Here is a 22,397-nt window from a genome sequence, read left to right as displayed (position 1 = left end):
TCCTAAAAAAAGACCTAATAAATGATCTCTTAAATAACTTTTTTATTTTTCATTTCATCTGCTCAAACCGTGTAACTGGCAACAAAATGACATAATATATTTGAGTAAGATTAATTTCGCTTAATCGAAGAGTGCTTAAAAGAGTTTTAACCATTAAAACGTTTAATGGCTTTGTGAAGTCGCCAGTTGAACATAAAGTTTATTGGCCCGGACTTACAATGAGGCCTGATTACTACCATAGAGCACAGAATATAGAATAGTGCTGCATAGAGTCACTCGAACACTATGTATAGTAATGTGTGCTGTACATGTATAAAATATACACGTAGGTATCTATTATATTGTTACCGTAATTTAACACTACCTAAAGGTGATTGACTTACCTATACTTAAAAGAATTTATTAATGCAAAAATAACTCTACGTTATTGCAAAATCGGTAGCGATTATTTTTATATCTTAGAAAGACTCATGTTAGATATATATTATCAAATTGTTATGTTAAAATGTATCATTATGTAATTTAAAGATAAGGACAAAAATATTTTTTTTCGATACATTTTCACATACAAAAGTAACACAGTTGAGTAGTAAGTAAAAGAGTAACATAATAACTGATAATTACAAACATTTTAAAATCATAATTTTCTATGATATCAGGGTCAAAAGGCAAGATTTTCCTTCGTGACTATTTATTAATACTGCTGAGAAAATTCAAAGATTAACCACTTAATATGTACATTCATTTTACTTTGTGTTTAGTTTAATTGCACGCAACACTATTGTACAATCATTAGTAACTTTATGTTGTACTTGTGCGACAAGTAAATGGAAATGCAATCACGATAATGTGGGAAAAATTATATTAAAATTATTACTATTTGTATCTCTTTTCATTCACGGGTTAACTTCATGAGAAGAGACACGGTCCTTTTTAAAGGCGTGCACGGGGACACAGGTCCAACGTGCAGAGGCCTTCTTGAGAACTTTAATCTACAATATGATGGGGTATCTACAAGGGATCATTCACCTCTGCTCTATGGGAGAACAGACATGAAGAATCCAAAGTATATGCAAAATTATTGCAATATATGTGTAAAAACAATAAGTCTAATAAATGAGACATGTTATGTGGACCAGTTCCTTAGATAATTCGGAGAACTATGGCACCTGCCTTTTTACACATGGTGATGTAAAAAAATTATTACTCTTATTATCTTGTGTTCAAATAGAATAACAATTACACTTTCGTATGAATCTAATCTTTTATAAATGACAACAGTTACCTCTATGCATCAGTCTGTGGAATGCTAGTTATCTTTTATGTATTTCTGCTGATTTCGTTACGGGTATCAAGACAGACAATCGATTCACCACACAGTGCGTTATGATGGAGTGTCTCGGTGCTATTCCTAGGTTATTTTTTGAATTTAACTTCCTGTAACTTATAGTGACGGGGATTCGTGGGCTCGTAAAAAAATGAAAAAAAAAATAAACACTTTTTGACACGTGCTCACTCAATCTTAAGTACCAAGAGTTCTAGAAACAGGTCACAAACATTGTGACCTTTTCTATAAATAGCAATTAGTAACAATTTAATAAGCATTAAATTAAGCGTCATAATGATAAAGCAATGAAAAAAAATAAAAAAATAATAATAATAAATCCTGGGACAACTCACACACGGTTATCTGATCCCAAGCTAAGCAGAGCTTGTGTTATGGTAACCAGACAACTGATAAACTTACTTATATATTTCTAAATACATACATATTATAGATAAATTACACCCAGACACCAGAACAAATGATCATGCTCATCACACAACATTTATCCTGGGCGGGAATCGAACCCACGACCTCCGGTATAGCAGTCAGGGTCACTAACCACTAGACCAACAGGCCCGTCAAAAATAATTAGTTATTTTATTAACAAGCCACTATGTTACGCTCTATGTAGAGTTTCCCTGTCGACGTTGTTACTTTATAACGTAGGCTTATTATTATTTACTTTGGTATCGCTGACAACATTCCGAACTAATATAATATGTTCAGTGTTTATGTAATTAATAACAACGCAGCTTAATTATCGGGATCCGCGATTAAAAAGTCGCCATGAGCAACTGAAAATACAGAAAAATCCACAAATAGCTAGCATTTTCTATAAATACAAATTACATTGAATTTTTATCGTGTGAACTGAGGGCTATTATAAGTAATATAAGTAATTATATAAGTAATTATATATAAGTAATTCCATGGTGTACAATAAAGAATATTCTAATCTAATCTAATCTAATTATGAAGTTATTTATTTTTCAGAAGGTTCCTATTGTACCTGATATATTCGAGAGCCGAGTTAATCATTGGAACCGATAGAATTGACTATCGTCATCATTAATGTAAAACCTTTAAATAATTATAAACATTTATAGGAATAAGTGTTTCATTACTTACAATTTTCTGATAAATACATCGTCAGTAGGCTCAATTTGAGCTGAAGCCTATAAGTTTAGTTGGTTGTGACCTCTTATATTATAATTCGTAATAAGTACATTATTATGTCCCGTTTAATGATTATCTAACAAAGGTAGGTTGGTTACTGCTCTCTCAATGTGGACCGTGATGCCTGAAATTAAAAGACTTTTATTTTTATTGAATGTATCGGATCCCAATATATTGATGTAGCTCTATGTCAGTACAGTAAGCTCTCATGACAATAACCTCCTTCGCGGAGGTGTCGATAGATTACTGTGTAGAGGTGTTTGTTGTTCCTTTATCATGTATTGTGGAACTGTTTCTGACAATGTGTCGCTGGTCATGTGTTGTTGTGACTGGCTCACAGCAGTCACAACGAAGACCGACTCGCATTCGACACGCCCGCACGATAATAGCGAGGAAATAATAATGCATGACGTTCAGTGGAACTAATCAGCAAAAGATATCTTTCACTGAACAAATGAACGAACAAAAGAGAACAGTAACACATGCAACAAGTGTTGTCTGTAATCGAGGATGTAGAATGAAGAAATCTGATTAATTCTTACCAGTTGCCACAAATAGACAGTAATCCCGCAGGTGAAGATGGACAGTTAACGGTATGCGATAATTATATTTTTGTCTTAATTACTTATACCAGGCGATATCTCGAGTTTGGATTAATAATTCAACTCTCTGTCTGTAACGGTTTCAAGCTGAATATTATCAAGATACCGTTTACCAAAGAATAAATAAAAATAAATCTTTTTATAATGAATCCGTGATAACTATCTGTAATCACGACGTATCACGCTGCGGCCGAGATCGTGATCAACCTGCTTTGAGGCGGATCGTGATCTGTTGCTGAGGGGCGATTGTACCCGCGGCACAATACAGGGGACAGACAAAAGGCTTAGTGACCGGTAGCACAGATAATAGAATGCGGTACTAAGGTCCCAGGCTCCCAGCATTGTAGTGTTGTGCGTTGTAAATCTTTTGCATTACGATTGTTAACGCGCCAATTTTGGTGCGTGGTACAAACGTAAGCGGGAGCGGTTGCTCTTGGTTGAGCATCCATAATATATTTGTGGTACCAGTTATAGCTACAATACTGTCTACAAGTTGCTGTTGAATGTGGTTGAATAAATACAATTACAACTATTCTAAAAAACATTTTCATTGTAATTCTATTTACAATAAGAAATACACGTTTTGCTTTGTGTTTCTTTAATACTGACATAATTTCCTAAATAACTCTGTTTTCTCATACTAGAGGCCATGCTACACAGGCCGGCGCTAGCGGCGCGCGCGCAGCCGGATGTTTCATGCTATTGTCGAGGTGGTTTTGTTCAGCGCACAATACGCTTGGGAAGTGATTGGCTTTACACAAATAAGTAAGAAGGGTACCGAGGGGACTATTGACTAGGCAAGTTAATTAAGTTTTAAGCGAAAATGTGTGGTATTGTGTGCACAGCGGGGTTTACACAGCTTAGTGCTAATTTAATTCCAAACTTTAAAGTAAAGATTCGATTCGTTGTTTTGTCTCCTGAGCTGTGGTACTCTTTATGTCACTTGCATATGCTTGTGGCATGTCTAGGCTGCATACACAACGATTTGTCATTTAGACTTGTTGAAGAATTGTTTTGTTTTAAAAAGTAAATTTATTTAGAGTTTAGTTATTTGTGACACACCTGGCCTTTGTGAATCATTTCTCCTAAACAATTAATTAAGGTCATAACCTCAATAAGGGATATTTATTGCGTTATTTATACCTAGTTATAGTTACACTACAGACTACATATTACGTCTCGTCTACTCTCTGTCACTGGTCACCGGTAGTTAACCGTAGTTAGTGAATAATAGGTTAAGTCGTAACTAGGTATGTAAGTCATTGTAATAGGTTAACAGGACGACTATCAAAGCACTATTGCACGCAAAAGTTGCGATATTCGATTAATAAATGCTGAAATTTTATAATAATTCCTATTGTTTACAATATTTATAGATAAGAACCTGTTCTTGCTTAATGGTTAAGTCTATGACGTCAGTAACGTCTTTATTTTTAAGTTATTTTCATTTCACATGCATGAGTATAGTGTGAACAGTTTTATGTTTGACTATAATAATGTTAAAATGCTCGCAAACAAAGCATACATTATTTTAAATTTAAAACTGATTTACATAAAATGTTTTAGCTTAGGCGTGAAGTCATTTAAAAAGGGCAATTAACTGATTCTTTTTGCGATTAAATACAAATAATCGAATGGAAAAATTAACTCGAATCAGCTCTCGCTATTCTCTTTATTATCGGTGACGACTTGTGTGAACACCATTACAGAATTTCCTTTTTTTTCATGTATTGCTATGCTTGTATTATCGCAGTATTTAAATTATTGTTTATTCATTAACACTACATGTGGATGACCTCTATAAAACAAATTACATTAATAAACTTTTTAATGCTCGCGTAATTATCGCGTATATTCTCATCGATTACAGATTTCATTGAATCTTACAATTGTGCAATTTAGAAAATTGTATACTGAAAACAGATTATTTTACTTATACCTATCCATTATTGAAACTGATTTACTTTACCATAGAAACTATCTGGGATTTTCTGACTGGCCCATTTTCAATTAGACCAGAATAACATATACGTAATGTACAACTTTATAACATACATTTATACAACTGTAAAATCATTAAGACAACATTACATTAATATTGAAATCCAGACCACTTTCTAGGGAAATTAGAAGGTAATTAATAATACTCGTAGAGAGCTGTTTCACCGCGTGTTTACACCTCTCCCATTCAAATTAGGCTGATGAAACAAACAGCGCTAATTGTAAGGCATTAGCAGCGATATAAAGTATTGGAGTGAGGCGACACGAGAGCGGCACGCCTGGCCTACGTACCGACGTTCCTATTAACATAAGGAAAGTGTCCGCGAGGCGCGACCGCCGCAGGTACTACTATAACTCACACATTAGATATGACCCTCCAGCCAAGTGATATTTGCGACAATCGTTAGCGTTGATAGGAAACGATTGAATGCCCGGAGATGATAGGTCATAGTCACGTGACTTATCGAAATACATGTTTTCATATCATTCTATACAATTGAATTTGAGCATTTTCTCTGGGCGCCAATGATCGTAAAAATGTCATTTATCAAAAGGGTTTAATACCTACTGAAATTTAGCTAAAAGGGAAAACGTACTTCAAACGGACTTTGTAGTTCTGAACTCTACATCCGGTGAACGATTGAGACTAAATTTAACTAGTGCTAAATCGTTGAAATTTGCAATTCGATTTGGTTTTTAATGTCATCCATTTTTAAAGTAGTAGGTATATTCTTACTGTGTGTCTTCTTGCTGTGTGATTAATCAGTGACGTCCTAATTAATATGATAGCAAATACTAATTAACGAATCTCAAACTCAATTGAAGCCCGCTCAGCTCATAACTTGGCCTACCGCAGTAAAGCGCACGCGTGGAGAAATTCTCGCGAGTTGACCGCGACGCACGCGGCCGCGCGCTGACAGCTTTCTATGCAAAGCGGAGGGACCACCGTCACGTGCCGGAGCTTTACCTCACACCTCACGAGACCAGACACGGTAATAGCCAATGTGTAGCCATCATGCGTACATACGTGCGGTTAAAGGAAGAAGACGGTTGACATGCACAGGTTTTAAAATTACCGAATTGTAATCAAATTCTTTTAGCTACTGTTTTGTTTGGCTGACACCTATAGCTGAAACCACCCATAGGTCAAAAATCTAAACACACATTATTACTTGTCACTGAAATATACGGACACTACGATTGTCCAACTTCTTCATCTGTTTGCACGTCTTCGTCTTTACGTGAGAAAATCAGTTTATGGAGTCGCATTAGGACGTAACGTTATTGAACGTTTAATTAATAACCTGGCTAATTCAGTTTAACCTCTAATTACCACGGAGTTTTCTTATAATCTGTTAATTATTTAGATGTCTGGTAGAGAGAACCTAGGTATATAAAATAACTTTATATTTCAGGTTAAATAAAATATACAGGAAGGTTCTTTCAAGACCAGCTTCAGTAGATACTTGGATGTTACTTAACATTGATTGTGTTTGCCATTTGACTCGTAAATCCAAATCTAATGTGAGACTAAGTTTTGAGTAGGATAACCAATTTATTGAAATTATTTCGAATGTAGAATTTTAAAAGGAACTAAGTATTGTATTCTTTTAAATGTAATATTCTACTATTAATTGCTATGTCAAGCATTTAGAATGCTGACCGCAGTACACATAGTCACAGTATACCTGAATACTGATTCATACAGTTTTATTATCGGGGAATTCCAAACAACGATTATAATATTTTGTTGTAATGCAATTAAAGTCACTTCGACTGAAATACTAAGTACGGTATATTTTTTGTTTGAAAATATGTAGCATCGGTTTTTATCCTTAACTTATAGAATTAGGTTTTATTCTTATTTCAATAGATCTCATATTAGCAGTAGCAATCAGACGCGCGGGCTTAATGACTTATTTACTGAATAGATAAAGACTTAAAACGTGAATAAAAACATTAATTACAGAGTTAGATTTTGGCTAAATTCAGAACGCAATTATCAAAACATTATAATTGACTTTTTATAAGTTCACAACAGAGCTGTACATGGTCAAACATTGCAAGTTTATTGGATTTACGATTTCTATTTATAACACGTGTTCTTGTAACAAGTACTTGTGTTATGAAAACATCGTCGTTTCCTCGTGGGCAATGATTGTTTTAGGGAAAAATACGTACAGATAATGTGGCTACAGATATTCACACCAACATAGCTTGTGGCCACAGCTATATTTATAAAGCCTTTATATGTATTAAACCCTCAAGGCTGATAGTTGTTGATAGATTTACGTTGTTACGCACACATGTTTCTCAAAATCATCACCTTACCTTCGGTTTTTCTAATAATAACAATATGTAAAAAACTCCATATTTTAACAATTTTTAGACCTATTTTGCTGATGAATTATATAAGATTTGCTATAATGCCACGAGGTCGCAAAACGCAAAATAATTGTTATCTTTTCAAAACGTTTAACTTCCTTCCTTATTTGTTACGTTTTAAAAAATTAGTAATATGACCACAATACTCCTCACGTAAACATTACCTTTTGATACAATGACGCTGCAGTCAAGTGACATGTCTATAACTGTTAACGACACTCGTTCATTCGTCAAAATCAAACGCTTTCTACCGTAGAAATGTCGCAGGAAAAAGAGTCTGTTCTCTTACTCTCAAAAGACTTATCTATGTAATGTGTATGTCTCATTGCACTGGGTACAGGATCGGCGGCGGCGTGTCACGGCCGCTCACACAATCGCCGGCATCTTTCACGGATCAATGGGAACACAACAACACGTCAGCACACGTAACGTGACCTAGAATTTTCCATAATTCCAAGAGGAAATGGAAAATTATCTGTTTCAAATGCATGTAACAGGAAACAATTGCCTATCTCAATTGATTATGTCTGTTTTAGCGAACTGTAGTCGTCAAAGAGAAAATGTGGGTAGCTACCATATAACTTATTAAAAACTCCTTCTTGCCTCTTCTAGTGCAGCCTATTATCAAGATTTTAAAAACACTCTAATTATTATGCGTCTCAATTTTGGCAAAAAATATTTTTTTACTGATATGAAATTAGTCTCAGCATAGTTTTGGACTCCAAATTATATTGGTACCTACGCAGCTACGTCGCCGTACGATGTGTGCTGGAGTAGACGAAATAATGACCAATTATGTCTATCGCCACTTGTTTATTAAACAAAGCAAACGTATGGAAAAGCAACGTTATTAGGTGTTGTTGAATCATTTGACCGACCTCGCGGTCAACTCAATAGATCATTGTTTTCAGTTTTGAAGTTTTCCTTTCAAAGAAACGCATGTTTATTATGTAAATTATATCTATCTAAATTGTAACTTATCACAAGTGATTTGAGTTGTTTACTTAAAACTCGCACTGATTGAAATAATTCCTTCTTGCCACATACACTAAGCATAAAATGGCACTTTTTTGCGGTTGTTCAGTCCAGCAATGGACCTCAACAGGCTCACGTATTGGTTAATTCTTATTATTGTACATAGGCCCACATATCTACTATCAGACATCAGAGTCCTACTGATCACGGTTGTTATTCAAGAGTGCGACCGCGCCGGTTCCTCGTACAGTGTCAACAAACACGGCGGGCGTCACGTTACAATAACACGCTGACCCGGACAATGCCGGCGCGGAAACCGGACCCGGCCCGGACTGCCGCTAGACGCTATTGTTTTTTTTCTTGAAATCTTACACATTACACCGAGTTTTCAGGAAGATCGAGTTCAGATAAGTTTTAAGAACTGTTTCCGTTTTCATGAAAGGAAAATTGCAGTAAATTGGTTTGCAGAAATCAAGCTACAGTTGAAATAGAAAAGGAAATCTTTTAACAACTTTTCGCTATTTCTAAAACCTATCACTTCTGTATAAAACAAATTAAACTGTGGTTCAAACAACAACAATAGTTAATTTCTCTCGTTAAGGAGAGCTTCAGGCTTCAAATGTTTAGACTGTTGTGCCATTAATCCATTTATTGTGCCATAATTTACTTAATCTACTAAACATTTTCGTCCGGAAATCGGATTAGTAAATCACTATCGCAATTAAACAGTACTTTTGTGTTGGATCTAGCTGCTTGTATCAAAACAACAAAGCTTCTACAAGTAGCCATCTACATTCTACATCCAAATGTACATACTGACACTTGTTGGTACCACATGACCACACTACTGGCGATTGGATCTCGCGACAGTTTATCAAGTGAGTCCTATTGTGAAAGCGTTTCTACAATACTAATACAGTGGCCGGGTGTTTATTAAACATATTTATGTACAAATTGTTCCAAATTATGGACCTATGTTGGTGTCAATGTCGCTTGTTGTTGTTTGAGTACAATGGGAACGAGTTTATATAAAACAAAAACAACACGCGTGCACTGTAAAAAGGTGTTTGAATAAATTAACGCTGTGGAAGGAATAAATACCTTTATAGTAATAAATTGTAATCTTAAGAGATGGTTGGTTCCTAACGAGTCATATTTTACCTATTTTATTGTTATTATTTTTAGGAAAATTTGTCGAACCGAGGCTTCAAAAAGCTTGCTTTTAGTAATTACTTTTTGCATTATGTATAAAATTCCCAAACTAATCAGACACCGTACATATATTAGGTATGAGTAATCATTGTATTTGCTTTTGTCTTGTCGTGTAGTTTTCCGCCTCGTGGGACCCTAAGGAACTGCTCTATCAAGAGTGTCGTCGGCTACCGGCGCTCGCCGCCCGCAGCTGGTTACAAAATAAACACCACAATGTCATCGCGAACAAGAAGCGGTACTGTTGGAAGTGGTCTACGCTGGTGCGGAATAACTAGAACTAGGTTAGGTTAGGTTTCGGAAATTACTCATCATTCAAATGTGGATGTTAAGGTACCTACAAAGTCGGATCCGAATTTGACGATGGCGATTTCGTATTGTGGATTTTTTTTGACACCAACTTCTCTTAGCAAAAATTTCATGTGTTTGTTTTTTTGAACTGCAATAATCAAATTCAAGAGACTTGTACCAGCACTTTCTATAATCATGTTGATATGTTTGGCGAGGACATCAAAACAGCTAGGACCAACCTGTCGGTTGCCTACTATGAACAAGTAAAAACCGCGGCAAAAACGATAGCGACGTGTAAAAGGAAGCTGCACTCGGCTGCCTGCCTTGACACGACAATTAGCTGAAAAACTTAATTACACTCTCCAATCTCAGGAAATTGGTATTCATATAAAAAGCTATTACAGTTCAAAGTGATCGCGGTCTTGAATATTAGTCGCTGTTATTGTCGAACTGACTCTCATAAGGACACCTGGTTGTCGGCCAGGGGGGTCACTGACCAGATATATTTTCGAATCACTGTGAAGGTAAAAAACTTGCCAACAACATAATTTTTTGTACGATCGTAGACATAGCCGCGGTCAACGTTTCAAGCCTTATGGTAACTTTTGAGTTTGCTAAATGTACAGTCAATCGTATTAATTAGGCGACGTTAAGTATTGAGTTAGGGTTACCACTAAATATCAGGGACGAGGCCAGCGTTTCGTGGCAGGGTTGTCAACTTTCATGAAGTAATATATCTGCCGTGACCTAATGACCCGCCTCCCGCGCTGCGGTTCCGCCATTCTCAAACATGAGACCTTCTTGTAATTAGAAATTATATTTAACAACTACTCATTATGGGCTTTGATCAAATTAATTCGGTCATTATTCTATTAATTGCCAATTAATTCACAGGTTTGTTAAATACTTTACTTTTATCCAACTGTTTTCTGATTACAAGTCTCCGTATTATTATTTTATTCTGAGAATCGTTCATGCTATCTTCTAAACACCAATTATGTAATAATCACTTGTGATAACAAATCACAGGTTTCGCATATCTAATGATCAGTGATCACTCCGCGCGGTATTAAGTACCCCTTGACTTAGTGCGATGTAATCGTGGGGAGGCAGATGTAACCGCTAGTTAATAAAGTACGTGCGAAACGTGTCTCAAATGTACGTGCTGCGGGAAATGTAGACATTAGTGCTTCTCAGAATACTTCTAGGAATGAGATCTATTGTATGTAATTTTATGGTGCGGACATGCAGATGTTTTAGGTGTAAGTAAAAAAATAAACCGAAGTAGAGAAGTTTAATGTTAAAAGACACTTGTATTGTGTTAACCGATGATAGCAGAATAAAAAGGTCTTTATCACTATTTAGTTTAATATAAACTAGTTCATATTGCTATGAAAAAGACACCATTCTATATTACTCACTGAACACAGAGCCGGTTACAAAAGAGCTACAACAGCGTCCTGAGGGGTTAAGGTCGTAACGGCCAGGTGTGCGCATTCAGGATCTGCGCGAACACGTGTGGATTGTAATCAGTTTCACTATTTATGTTCTGTTAACCGCTACTACACTGCATGTGTTAAAAATATAAGATTATATGATTTAGAGATGATCGAAGATTAGATAAACACTCTTTCGAAGCTTGCAATAAATCTGTAAGATATTGATGTATGGTTTCTTCTAGGATGTAGCATATATATCATCTAGTGGATCATGTTCAGGCCCGCACTAAACCATAGCCTGTTGATATGGGTCTATAGTTTGTGTTCCGGTTCTCGTCATTCATAGCCGAGTCCCGCGGTACAACAATGACATTATTCGAACCCGGTATAGGCTGTGAGAGCGGCCACTAGTAAGATATAGGCTGGCAGTACTGTTTGGTTCTGTTTAGAGGACCGGAGTCACAGCGCTGACTAATTCCGGTATTTGTTTTAGTTTAATCCATTCATGCATGTGTAAAATCTGTCATACAATTACCATATAAGTGACTGGTAGTTCTCTCTCAATACATACATAATTGTTAGAAATAAAAGTATATATATTTTTTATCAATCTAGACTCTTTACTTTTGTAACCCTTCACAATACCTTCTACCCTCAACGATGGTAATAAAAATATTAATGTTGTGTATTGTAAATTCTGAGCACAGTACAAATAACAAATTGTATGAGTGACAATAGCGCAATATAATAACAGCAGACAATATTAAGTATGTTGTAAACCTATGTTTGTTATTATATTGAGTGTTGGCAGAGTGCATGACTGTCCTGGGAGAGATTATCTTAAGAATGGAATCCTAGTTATGGTATGTTGTGGTATTTGTGATACAATAATAATAATATCAGCTTGGAGCATCATATCGATACCATGGAAGTGTGAGATATTTCCATGTTTACCACAGATATGAATATAGCTAATGGTATGCTTTTGTTATTGCTGCAGAAAGTCACTGAAACTTTACTGATTGAAACCTAGCCTATATAGTGCTATGTATAAGAGTCTCCATCTCCAATAGTCAGCACTAAGATCTGTAAATCCATGTCATCACCTCTGCAATGCTAATTTTCTGTCTCGGCTTTAATTGGAAAGTGTCAACAATCAATACCTTTAGCTCTACCTGATGTAGAGACCACACTTGGTCCTCGCCGCGCTTTCATCTTTTAGAAAGTATTCTTCTTTTAGTACACAACAGATAAACGGGTTCTTTTATTGTACAAATATGTTTTTTTGAGTGAAACTAAAATAGAATTTTGTGACGTCATTGTTTACTTTTCTGTGTGTTGCAATATTTGGTGTTTATTCAAATGCGAGTTGTGTCCTTCTCACTTTGTTATCAATTACCCCAGTTTTGAGTTTTTACATCTCATTATTATTCTCATGACTCTTACTCTTCACTCCTTTACCTACAAATAATATTTGCAACATTTACACAGCTCGCCTGGGGCTTGCCGGCTGGAAGGCCTCGATAACAATGCAACAACTATGCGATAGCCATCAGACTCCGATACATATCGACACCGAACACTCCGCGTTGACATTATTTAGGTTTGAACTTGGAGCTAGTTCCTATTGTTAAACAAAACACTTTTTTCTCTCTTTTGATATTTGTTTGCTTTACTGTTAGTTAGCTTTTGAAACGAATAAGAAACTTTTATCCACATCAGGTCAGTACGCAAGGCATCAAACAGTAGCGCGGGACTTATTAAAGTGTACAACTGGACGCCAACATAGGTGGTAGGTGGACTCTCATCGCCCGATTGGAAGGCAATCCGCCACGACCGTAGAGAGATCAGGGAATAGAACCCACATTAGTACGTGCCTTCCGAAACACGGAAGCTGACATATTTATTTGTAAAACATATTTAACATTCAAAAAGTCGCTACTTGCTTTAACGGACTTTGACTTGGCAGTCCTGTGATCTAACCACTGAGCTATCAAAGAATCTATAACCACTATTAAAATAATAAAAGAATTAATGTCACGGTTTCTAATACCGAATGATTAACGCAACTTAGTATACGTAATATAACCTATTAATAATGTAATAATATGCAATAGGAAAGTTCATGCAATGCATGCATGTTTAATATTCATGAGACGTGTAAGAGACATTGACCCAGTGGTTTGTCAGCTCGGTAGGTCAGTTCTCTACGACTAGACTAAGCTACACTGTTTAAATTTACACTAGAAATTGACCTTTCTCTAAGGTTGCATGATATTTACATCCTATTAATAAATACTCTTTGTAGCCTTTACCGTCTTGTGCACTGTTTTACAAGAGTAATTTAAGAAAATATGATGGGTGACTATATAGACATGCAAATTGACATGTCTCTGATGACACTGTTCAAAGCACAAAATGTAGAGTTTGGTATAAAATCTTTAACACAGAACTCTACATTTTTCATTGATATTTCCTTTGAACTTTTAGAGAACAAACTTACCTTTAAATATAGACGGTTCAGTATAGACGGTTCAGTTCAGTAGTAGTGTAGAATTGGGGTTTCTGGATCAGAGGAGATCCAGAAACCCCAATTCTACATTTGAATGATTGAATGAGCTATCATTCTATAACCCCAATTTCACCCTTGAATGATTGAATGAACCATCATTCCATAATCCCAATTCCATACTTATAATATTGTTTATTTATTATCACATTTTGCAACGGCATACACAAATCACTAATTGAACATATTCCTCCGTAACACTAGCCAGCAGCCAGCCAACACAATATCCGCGCAAAACAACTTGTTTTACAATTCATAGGAAGTTTGGTATTAAGACAATATTTACTTTTTTCAAGGTGTTCGCGAAAGCGTCTGATGAAAACCGACGATTATTTTCATGAAATCTGTTTATCGGTAAGAGTTATTTATTGCCATTTGCGTATGCTATTACGGATTAAAGATTTTTAAAACAATGTTAAAGTTTGGTTCTGGATGCTATAACGATAAGGTTGCGCAATTTCAATAATATTGCTGAAAAAAAATTTCATACTAAACTTCCGGCCTAAAAAAATCTAGTCTCTAAGTGATGATAAACAAATTCTGAGACTCAACTTTCTCTTCTTTGATCACGTTCGGTCTACAGGTCAAGGCTATATGACGCAGGGCTCTGAAGACAATGCGTCGTGACGATGTGCCCGGGGACTACCGGGAAGTGACACATCCGAGGAGTAAGTGCTTAATGTGGGGAGGAGAGGAGACGCGCACCGGGTGCCGCGCTGAAGTGGCGGAGGTCACAGAACAATTACAGTTCTTCAACAAAAAATTAAATGGAGGTCGGGCTGTTAATATAGGTAGGTAGTATAGAGGAAAGCCGTGCGTGCAAATGGCAAAAAAGGTGGAGGACAGGCAGGGGATCTTACACGCTGTTTAAAATGAGGAAGGAATGAGAATTATTGTAAACTGTAACATAGCCTTGTGATAGATCGTTTAGGATATTGAAGTTATGTCTGTAATTCCCAAGACCCAAGGATATTTCAACTAAGTTGACTGCCTACTCCAGCCAGTCATTATATGTAAATTATAATCTTGAATCAGTGTGTTTGTCGCTAATCGGATCTTGCTCTGAGGCGTTTGATGTTAGTGCAAAATTACAGGAAACACGCAATGCCAGGGAGCGGAAGGCACAGGTTTCAGATGATCTGATAACTGTTTGCAATAGCGTGTGAAAATGCTGCAATAACAACTCCTGGTTGCATTGTTTTTGTGGCATCTCAATGTTTTTGTTAGCAGACCTATACAAGGCAGAGACTAGTTTTAACAGGAATTTAGGCTACCTCATTAAATTAAGTTGTGTCCGAAGAGAAACTACAGCTGCATGCAACCCTTATGAATCATAGCATCGGGTACATAACCTTTTGACCTTTATTACATAAAACTTTGGCGACAAGAGTTTACAAAACGTGCAAGTTACAGCAGTTGCAGGTTTGTTTAGCATGATGAAATATTAATTCATGATAAATAGTTTAAAATCTGAGAAAATACTCGCATCTTTATAAATCTGTTTTTTTTTTTGCATATGTCCATGTCTAGAGGCGTCACCAGTAACCCAGCACTGAGAGCTCCACGCGAGGCAACAAGTGCTGGTCAGTCAGGAGACTGTGAACTAGGTTCAAGCACCTTAAACTGGCTTCTACCTTATTAAGATAAGCATCATTGTCAAATTATGAAAGAAAATTAGTCAAAGGTACCGGGCTTCGCATAGTAGGTATAGACTATTTTGTTAGTCGCTTGTGACCTAATGTTAGTACTGCCGAGGTATTCCGCCCGTCACCCGCGGGCATTGTTGGGACACTCTTTGTTCAGAGTAAATAAATAAACATTAGTAAAACTGTCTGCATATCAATCACTATCTGGTGACAACATGCGTTATAATATAATACGCAAATTTTGACTTTACAATCAAATAGAGAGTCAATCAATTAGAGGAGAAAATGAACCCAGACAGGGTTCATATTTTATCTCTAATCTATACTAATATATAAAGCTGAAGAGTTTGTTTGTTTGAAATCTCAAGAACTACTGGTCCAAATTGAAAAAATATTTTTGTGTTGAATAGACCATTCATCGAGGAAGGCTTTAGGCTATAAATCATCACGTTGCGACTAATAGGAGCGAAGATACAATGGAAAATGTGAAAAAAACAGGGCAGGTATAAATCATAACTTATACCCACGGGAACGAAGTCGCGGGCAACAGCTAGTTAATTTCTAAAACTGTATGTAAGATTCGGTATCCTCGCAGACCCGTCATCTCCCTATTTTAGCCATAAAATCTAGGTGTGTAGTAATTTACGAGGTTGAGTCATAGAAAGTGTAAGACAAAGAGTTATGTCATTAGAAAGCACATCACTGTTACATTGTTTACTTGCTTTTATAGAACTTGCAACCTTTATGTTCTGTGATGATTCACGAACTAAAAATAGCACAACTAGAAATGAATTAGAAGTTATTTTTCTCTTATAGCTTCTAGAGTTTTGTGGTGTTGCATGTGTAATATCCATCATATTTGTAAAAATTATTCGTGTTTTCAATGTCTCCCACAATATTGGTATTTCAAAATTTGAAACTGTTTTAATTTTTAACCGTTTGTCTTTAAACTGTTATCATCCTCTAAACTTGGCTCTTTACCGCTGTACCCCAGATACTATTTGCTAAAGGCTCTACAAATATTGACGGAGTCTTACCGTTGTCGATAATAAAGCTTTCGCCTTCCGTTCTGGGTCGCGGATTCAATTCCTACTCATGACAAATATTTGTACAGTCTTGTACAAAGACACCGTTAGCTTTACGACAGCACTTTTTTTGTTTACGTGCTAAATACTTATTTGGTGATGGTAATAGCTTAATTTATGATTGGCTACCGACAAAAACAACCACTGTTTGTACAAATGGAGAGCTACAATTTATTGGGAAATAACTGTTTGTAGTCAAGTACATTAAGAAAATGTATGTAGTGATTTATGCTGAATAAATAAGTACAGCGCTTAGTGGTTACCAGGCGCACAATCCAATCCTTTTTATTGACGTGTTTAGTTTATTAGTCAGTCCGGTGTCTGATGCACCCTGGGGTCTCATCACCACGGGAAGTGCAATACACCTTACAGTTGAACAGTCGCGCACAACAAATTAGATTATGTATTGTCTTCCGATCAATCTTCATATCAGACGAGTAAATTGTATCCTTATTTAAGAGACTGGGCTTATACGAAAGACAGGCCAACGCTCCCAAAGAAGAGTCTTTGTAGAGTTCAAAGAACATTAGTATCGTTTGTGTTATTTGCAGTAGAAATGTCTTTATTGTACCCAGACCTTGGTAACGACCATGTATGCTCACGCGTGATACACAACAACCCTTTCTAAGTTCAGATAACAAGCATCTACAACAACCGTCCCAGCAAGAAGCACGTACAGCGCCATACACGGATATGACTTGCTGACCAAAGAGAGCCGACCTCGCTGCGACAGTACCAGGCCCACAGAAACATTAGGAAGTTTATAAATAAATGTGGGCGAGATACAACACTACTCTAGTTGCCTATTTCATAACATTATGCACTGAAATAGGTACAACAAGGCTTCCCTTGTAACTGGACTGCTGGTATTGAATTTTATAGTTTCTTGTAAGAAAACTCTTGTGGGAATTACTTGAGATAGTCATAACTACGTCTGGTATACGATACTATAAACTAGGAACATGGAACAGCCTCGAACTGCTATTTCCAACTGACTTTAAAAAGGTGGACGATTTCTATTCGACGGCATTTTTTATGTTTCTTAGCTTATTAGGACTTCTGGCTGGATGACCCGGTTCTGTTGATTTTTCTCATTTCATGTGAAATAGTTGTATTTATTTATTGATATATTAATTTCACCCTTTATTGATTTCATCAAGTTTGGCTAAGTAGGTGGTATTTGATTTTGTTCGTATTTTTATTATTATTTTCTTCTATTTGCTACAGGAGATCAAAAAAAGCTGAAGATTGTTTTGATGCAGTATTAAAGACGCAAAACATAGTCGTGATTGCAAGCCTAGTAATTAATTAATGTTTCTATGGAGATAGACCCTAGACAAATATTGCGACTAATGTTCTTAGCAATTGATGATAGCCTTAGCTTCGCAATACACCGTTTTGACTACTGTATACTGCTTATTTTGAAAATAATAATACTTCGCCATTTACTGAAAATTCTGTAACTTTTAGAATGATGTTAACAAATGACGAGTAATTAAATAAGAAAAAAAAACAAATCCAGAACAATCACTTAAAAATGAAGCTCTTTTTTGCAAATTTCAGGCAGAAATTATAGATCGATGTAGTTTTGTAACAAATACGATAAGAATGAAATATTTCCTTTGGATTTTTTAAATTACAGTATACTTTTGAGTTTTTATTCTTCTGAAGCAGTGTAATTACCGAGAAAGTACCTTGAATTGTCTTTATAGTAATAAATACTTGTGTCTAATGACCAACCGTCTCCCAACAGAACTATTGTGTTCGAACAAGACCAGGCGAAGGAGATTTATCTCCAGCTCTTCGCGTGACCTCTTATTGTTCTCACTCGGAGATGGCGTGCTTATTAATTTAGCACAAAGTCATAGCTAACTACTTCCACTATAATAAGGTTATGTCATATAGATGCTCTTGGTGTTTGAGTCAAATATCGATATTATTGTGAGCCCTACAATTCGTTACCTAGTTTAATGCTCTAAGTTATAATTCAAATGTAAAGTCGACGGAGTGTTATCGTTAGCCAGCGCTCTCTCGGAATGCACGTTCTGCGATAGCGAACATAATATAATAAATTATAAGTTCGTTTCGAAACCTCATAAAAAGCGTGTATTGTGTAAATCCAACGACTTATTGAAATCGGTGAAATTTGTGTCAAAGCCAGGTTACTGTTCGATATATTGTCGTAACCAGTGATAATATATTAGGGTGATGACTTGCGCACATAATGATGACCATCATCTGTCAACCAGCTGGTATTCCTAACTTGAGGAAGTTCCTCTTTTGCCAAGGATGTATAAATGAATTTTGAATGTAAATGTTAATAATGCATTATACTACGAATGTCACATTATTTTAATTTTTCTCTCGAATTCCACTTCCTTAGATTTCAATTATTACAAGATACAAGATTGTTGAGCAACAGATGTTGTAACAGTTTTTACATACCTAGGTGTATCTATAGTTATACATACACACGTCCTTTAAGTTGCATTGAAATTTTATTGCCGTGTGTTAATGATATTTTTAAGATCTGGTGTAAAACGATTCATTAATGTCAAGGTTCGAAAAGATCTTAACTAGGTGAGTGAAGTACGAGTTCTCTAGAAAGGAGGTCTCACAGGTGGTGAGGTGAGTCGACTACTTACTTGAGTAGGGCTCGGCGCAGGCGGAGCGGTGGCAGGCGAGGCAGGCCTCCTTGCCGGCCAGCGTGTAGGTGAGCGCGGGCAGGCGCGGGCGCGGACACAGCTTGCAGCCGCCGTTGTACTTCTCGCACAGGCAAACGTTCTTGTCCAGGCCGTCCACGCGCAGCTCGTTGAGGCCGAACTTGTCGCACTCCTGCTTGGCCAGCGAGGCGGCCAGCGTCTCGGACTCGCGCAGGAAGTCGCAGCCGTGCGGGCAGGCGGGGCAGCGGCGCGGCGCCAGGTTGCGGTTGGACTCGGCGCCCGCGTGGTCGTTCTGGTTGGTGTCCAGCTCGCCCGCCGGCTTGCTGCCGCTGTCCGTGCTGCCCGTCATGTACGATGTCAGCGTCACCTCCGACGCCGAGCGCACTGTATTGTTCAACTTATACTTCGTCATATTTACTTATTTTAACAAAACAAATTAAAATACCGTTTTGAACACCGAGGCCCGAGACATTTTATTTTGACGGTTGCATTTGGATTTATTTATTTTAAGCTAATCACAACACTAAAATTAAATTAATTGTGTGTTCATTATTATCACAGATAAGTAGGAATGTTTGTAATTTTGCCACAAACTTTGTCGTCGTCGCGAATTGTTTTTAATATATCGTTGTATATTTTGAACGTGAGGAATAATTCGAATGTTTATTTGTGCGAGTTGTCTGTCGGCCGCCGCGCTCTGCCGAGTGTGGCGAGCGAATGAGTGGTGCTGTGGCGAAATGGCGCGAAACCAGCCGCGGCGCCCGACGTCTGAAAAAAGGGGTTAACGTTAGCAGAGGCCGAGCAGAGAGGTGGACGAGCGCGGCCCAGGTGTGCAGCCCGCGGGCTCCTACCAGGTGCCAGTGGAGGGAACTTCACTGATTATGTTAATACAAATATATCGCAATTAAAAGCATGTCACTTACTGCATATGCATGAGGAAGACCTTTTGGTTTCCTTTATCTATTTCAAGCAACAGATCTCTAACATAAATTACTATTGCTTGTTTATATAAACTTTTATTTGTTTTGTTTTATATAAACACAGATTTCAACGTATTATTACGTGGCTAGAAATAGTGGGAAAGACTACAACAGTTTTCCTGTGAAATCCATATTTTCGAAAATTATTGTATCTTTAAGAGATTTCTATTCTGTCTCCGTAATAACATTAATCGAATTAAGCAGTTTCTTCAGACTATTGATTAGAACCTTCTTTTTCTTTACCGACATTAAAATAAACCAAATTTCAGAGTTCCACATTTAGACGAACATCGTAAAAACTTTTCAATTTAATAACTACCAAAAAATAATGATTTAAAACGGCCAGAGCGTCCCAAAAATTGATAGTTTTTTCATGTGACAATTTTGTTCGTTTAATTTTTCAATGTTGTGTCATTTTGTCGCAAATATTAATTTACTGTATGACGTGTGGGGTTAAAAAATAGTAGGTATGTTATATTTGATGATGTAGCATTTCATAGCATGCATGTTGTTACTATAATATCAAGTAAATTGGTGGTATTACACATGTCATTTTGTCAAGTAAATAACCAGGTATTATTAGAATTCCAAACATACTTAAGAGTAAAATAAATACAAATTTGTTTTTATTATTAAACTTAGTTTTGTAGCAAAAGTTACCACAAATAAAACATGGCTGTCAATGAAATAAAGTATAAAAAAGTAGTAAATGAAGGAATGGTAAAAAGCGAGTAATAAACACGTTGAATAATGAAATATCACAAAATATGACGCTCAGAGTACATGATTAAAAAACCAGATTCTAGTGTTTCCCTTATAAATATTATTTACGACTCAAATTAATCGTATTTAATTATACAACTATGTTAGTTATTTATATTTAACTCCGTTCCCACAAAATAGCAATAAGGACTATTCCTTATTACAATAATGGCGTCATTTATTTTAATTGTATTCATAATAGTATAACAACATTCGCCTAAGAGTTTATCGTGCGAAGATATTACAAATTTTTAAGAAAAACAATTTAATAAAACATTTCATAACATAAAATATCTACAAAAAGAACCGCCCGAACAGGGACTTGAACCCTGGACCCTTGGATTAAAAGTCCAATGCTCTACCGACTGAGCTATCCGGGCTCTATATGGTGCGTTGAAATTTACTATCAATATTTTACTTGAGTGTCATCAACCATCTATGTGACATCATTTTATTAGTTTTGTTATTTTTTCAACTCATAATAATTATAATTTGATACTGTTCCGGTTTACGATACTGATAAACTAAGATTATTTGCGTAGTTAATATTGGCAATAAAACCAGATGAAAAGTGAGTGTGCCAGTTAACAAATTGTGTGTCTAGACTAGACTTTGCTAAAGTAATTTCTAAAAAACGGAAGTCATAAAATCATAATAAACGTCGCATGCGCAGACTCTGACAGTTTCTTATTTTCCTTAAATATTGATATTTGATAAAATAAATATGTATAATACTGTTTTAAATAATTATTATAGATTATAGATATTATTAAAGATGCATCATCTTCATTGCCACAGATGTGATTATTATTTAGGAACCGTCTCAATGCGCAGACATCTACGTGAGCAAACTTATTAATCTTTTATTTTTTGGCATTAATTTTGACATTAGCACATAGTCAGGGTTTTTATTATTTCCGTATTACTGATTAAAACAGTTGCTCGGGTAATACTTTGTTTTTTATTCATAGCAAAAAGAAACAATGTTTATATTCCTAACATTAATAGCCATTTGTATTCGTTTTTTTATATATTAGTATACAAGTACATTTCTGAAATTATTAAACTGAATGGAATATTTTTGAATTGTTGTTTTATGATTATATGCCAAAAAATAATTGCCTGATGGAATATAGGAACTAGAAAAACGATACAGAATGTCACAAAAAAAGTGTTTTCCCCTTATATTTATTTCCTAATGTGTCAGTCACTATTCACCATAAGCAACAGTTCCAGTTTTATTATTAGAAAATGCTTAAACAAAGTCGATAACTGCGGTTTACTCTG

General features: G+C 36.1%; 1 protein-coding gene and 1 non-coding gene across 2 annotated transcripts in view; both read right to left on the bottom strand.

The window, feature by feature from the left end:
* The window catches only part of LOC113494863 (sodium-independent sulfate anion transporter-like), a 32,702-nt gene extending 12,106 nt beyond the window's left edge, over positions 1-20,596 (bottom strand). The window contains exon 1 of the mRNA XM_026873365.1: positions 19,351-20,596. Within this exon, the coding sequence (XP_026729166.1) occupies positions 19,351-19,780 (430 nt within the window). The 5' untranslated portion in view covers positions 19,781-20,596. The remainder of the gene's footprint in view (positions 1-19,350) is intronic.
* Positions 20,597-21,417: 821 nt separating this feature from the next.
* Positions 21,418-21,490, bottom strand: Trnak-uuu. The gene has a single exon. It is a non-coding gene; the product is annotated as a tRNA-Lys (tRNA).
* Positions 21,491-22,397: the final 907 nt, after the last annotated feature.

The sequence above is a fragment of the Trichoplusia ni genome, chromosome 6 (assembly GCF_003590095.1).
Source record: "Trichoplusia ni isolate ovarian cell line Hi5 chromosome 6, tn1, whole genome shotgun sequence".
In the NCBI taxonomy this organism is placed as follows: Eukaryota; Metazoa; Arthropoda; class Insecta; order Lepidoptera; family Noctuidae; genus Trichoplusia; species Trichoplusia ni.
Note: the sequence above shows the minus strand (reverse complement) of the source record. Positions and strands in the feature narration are given on the sequence as shown.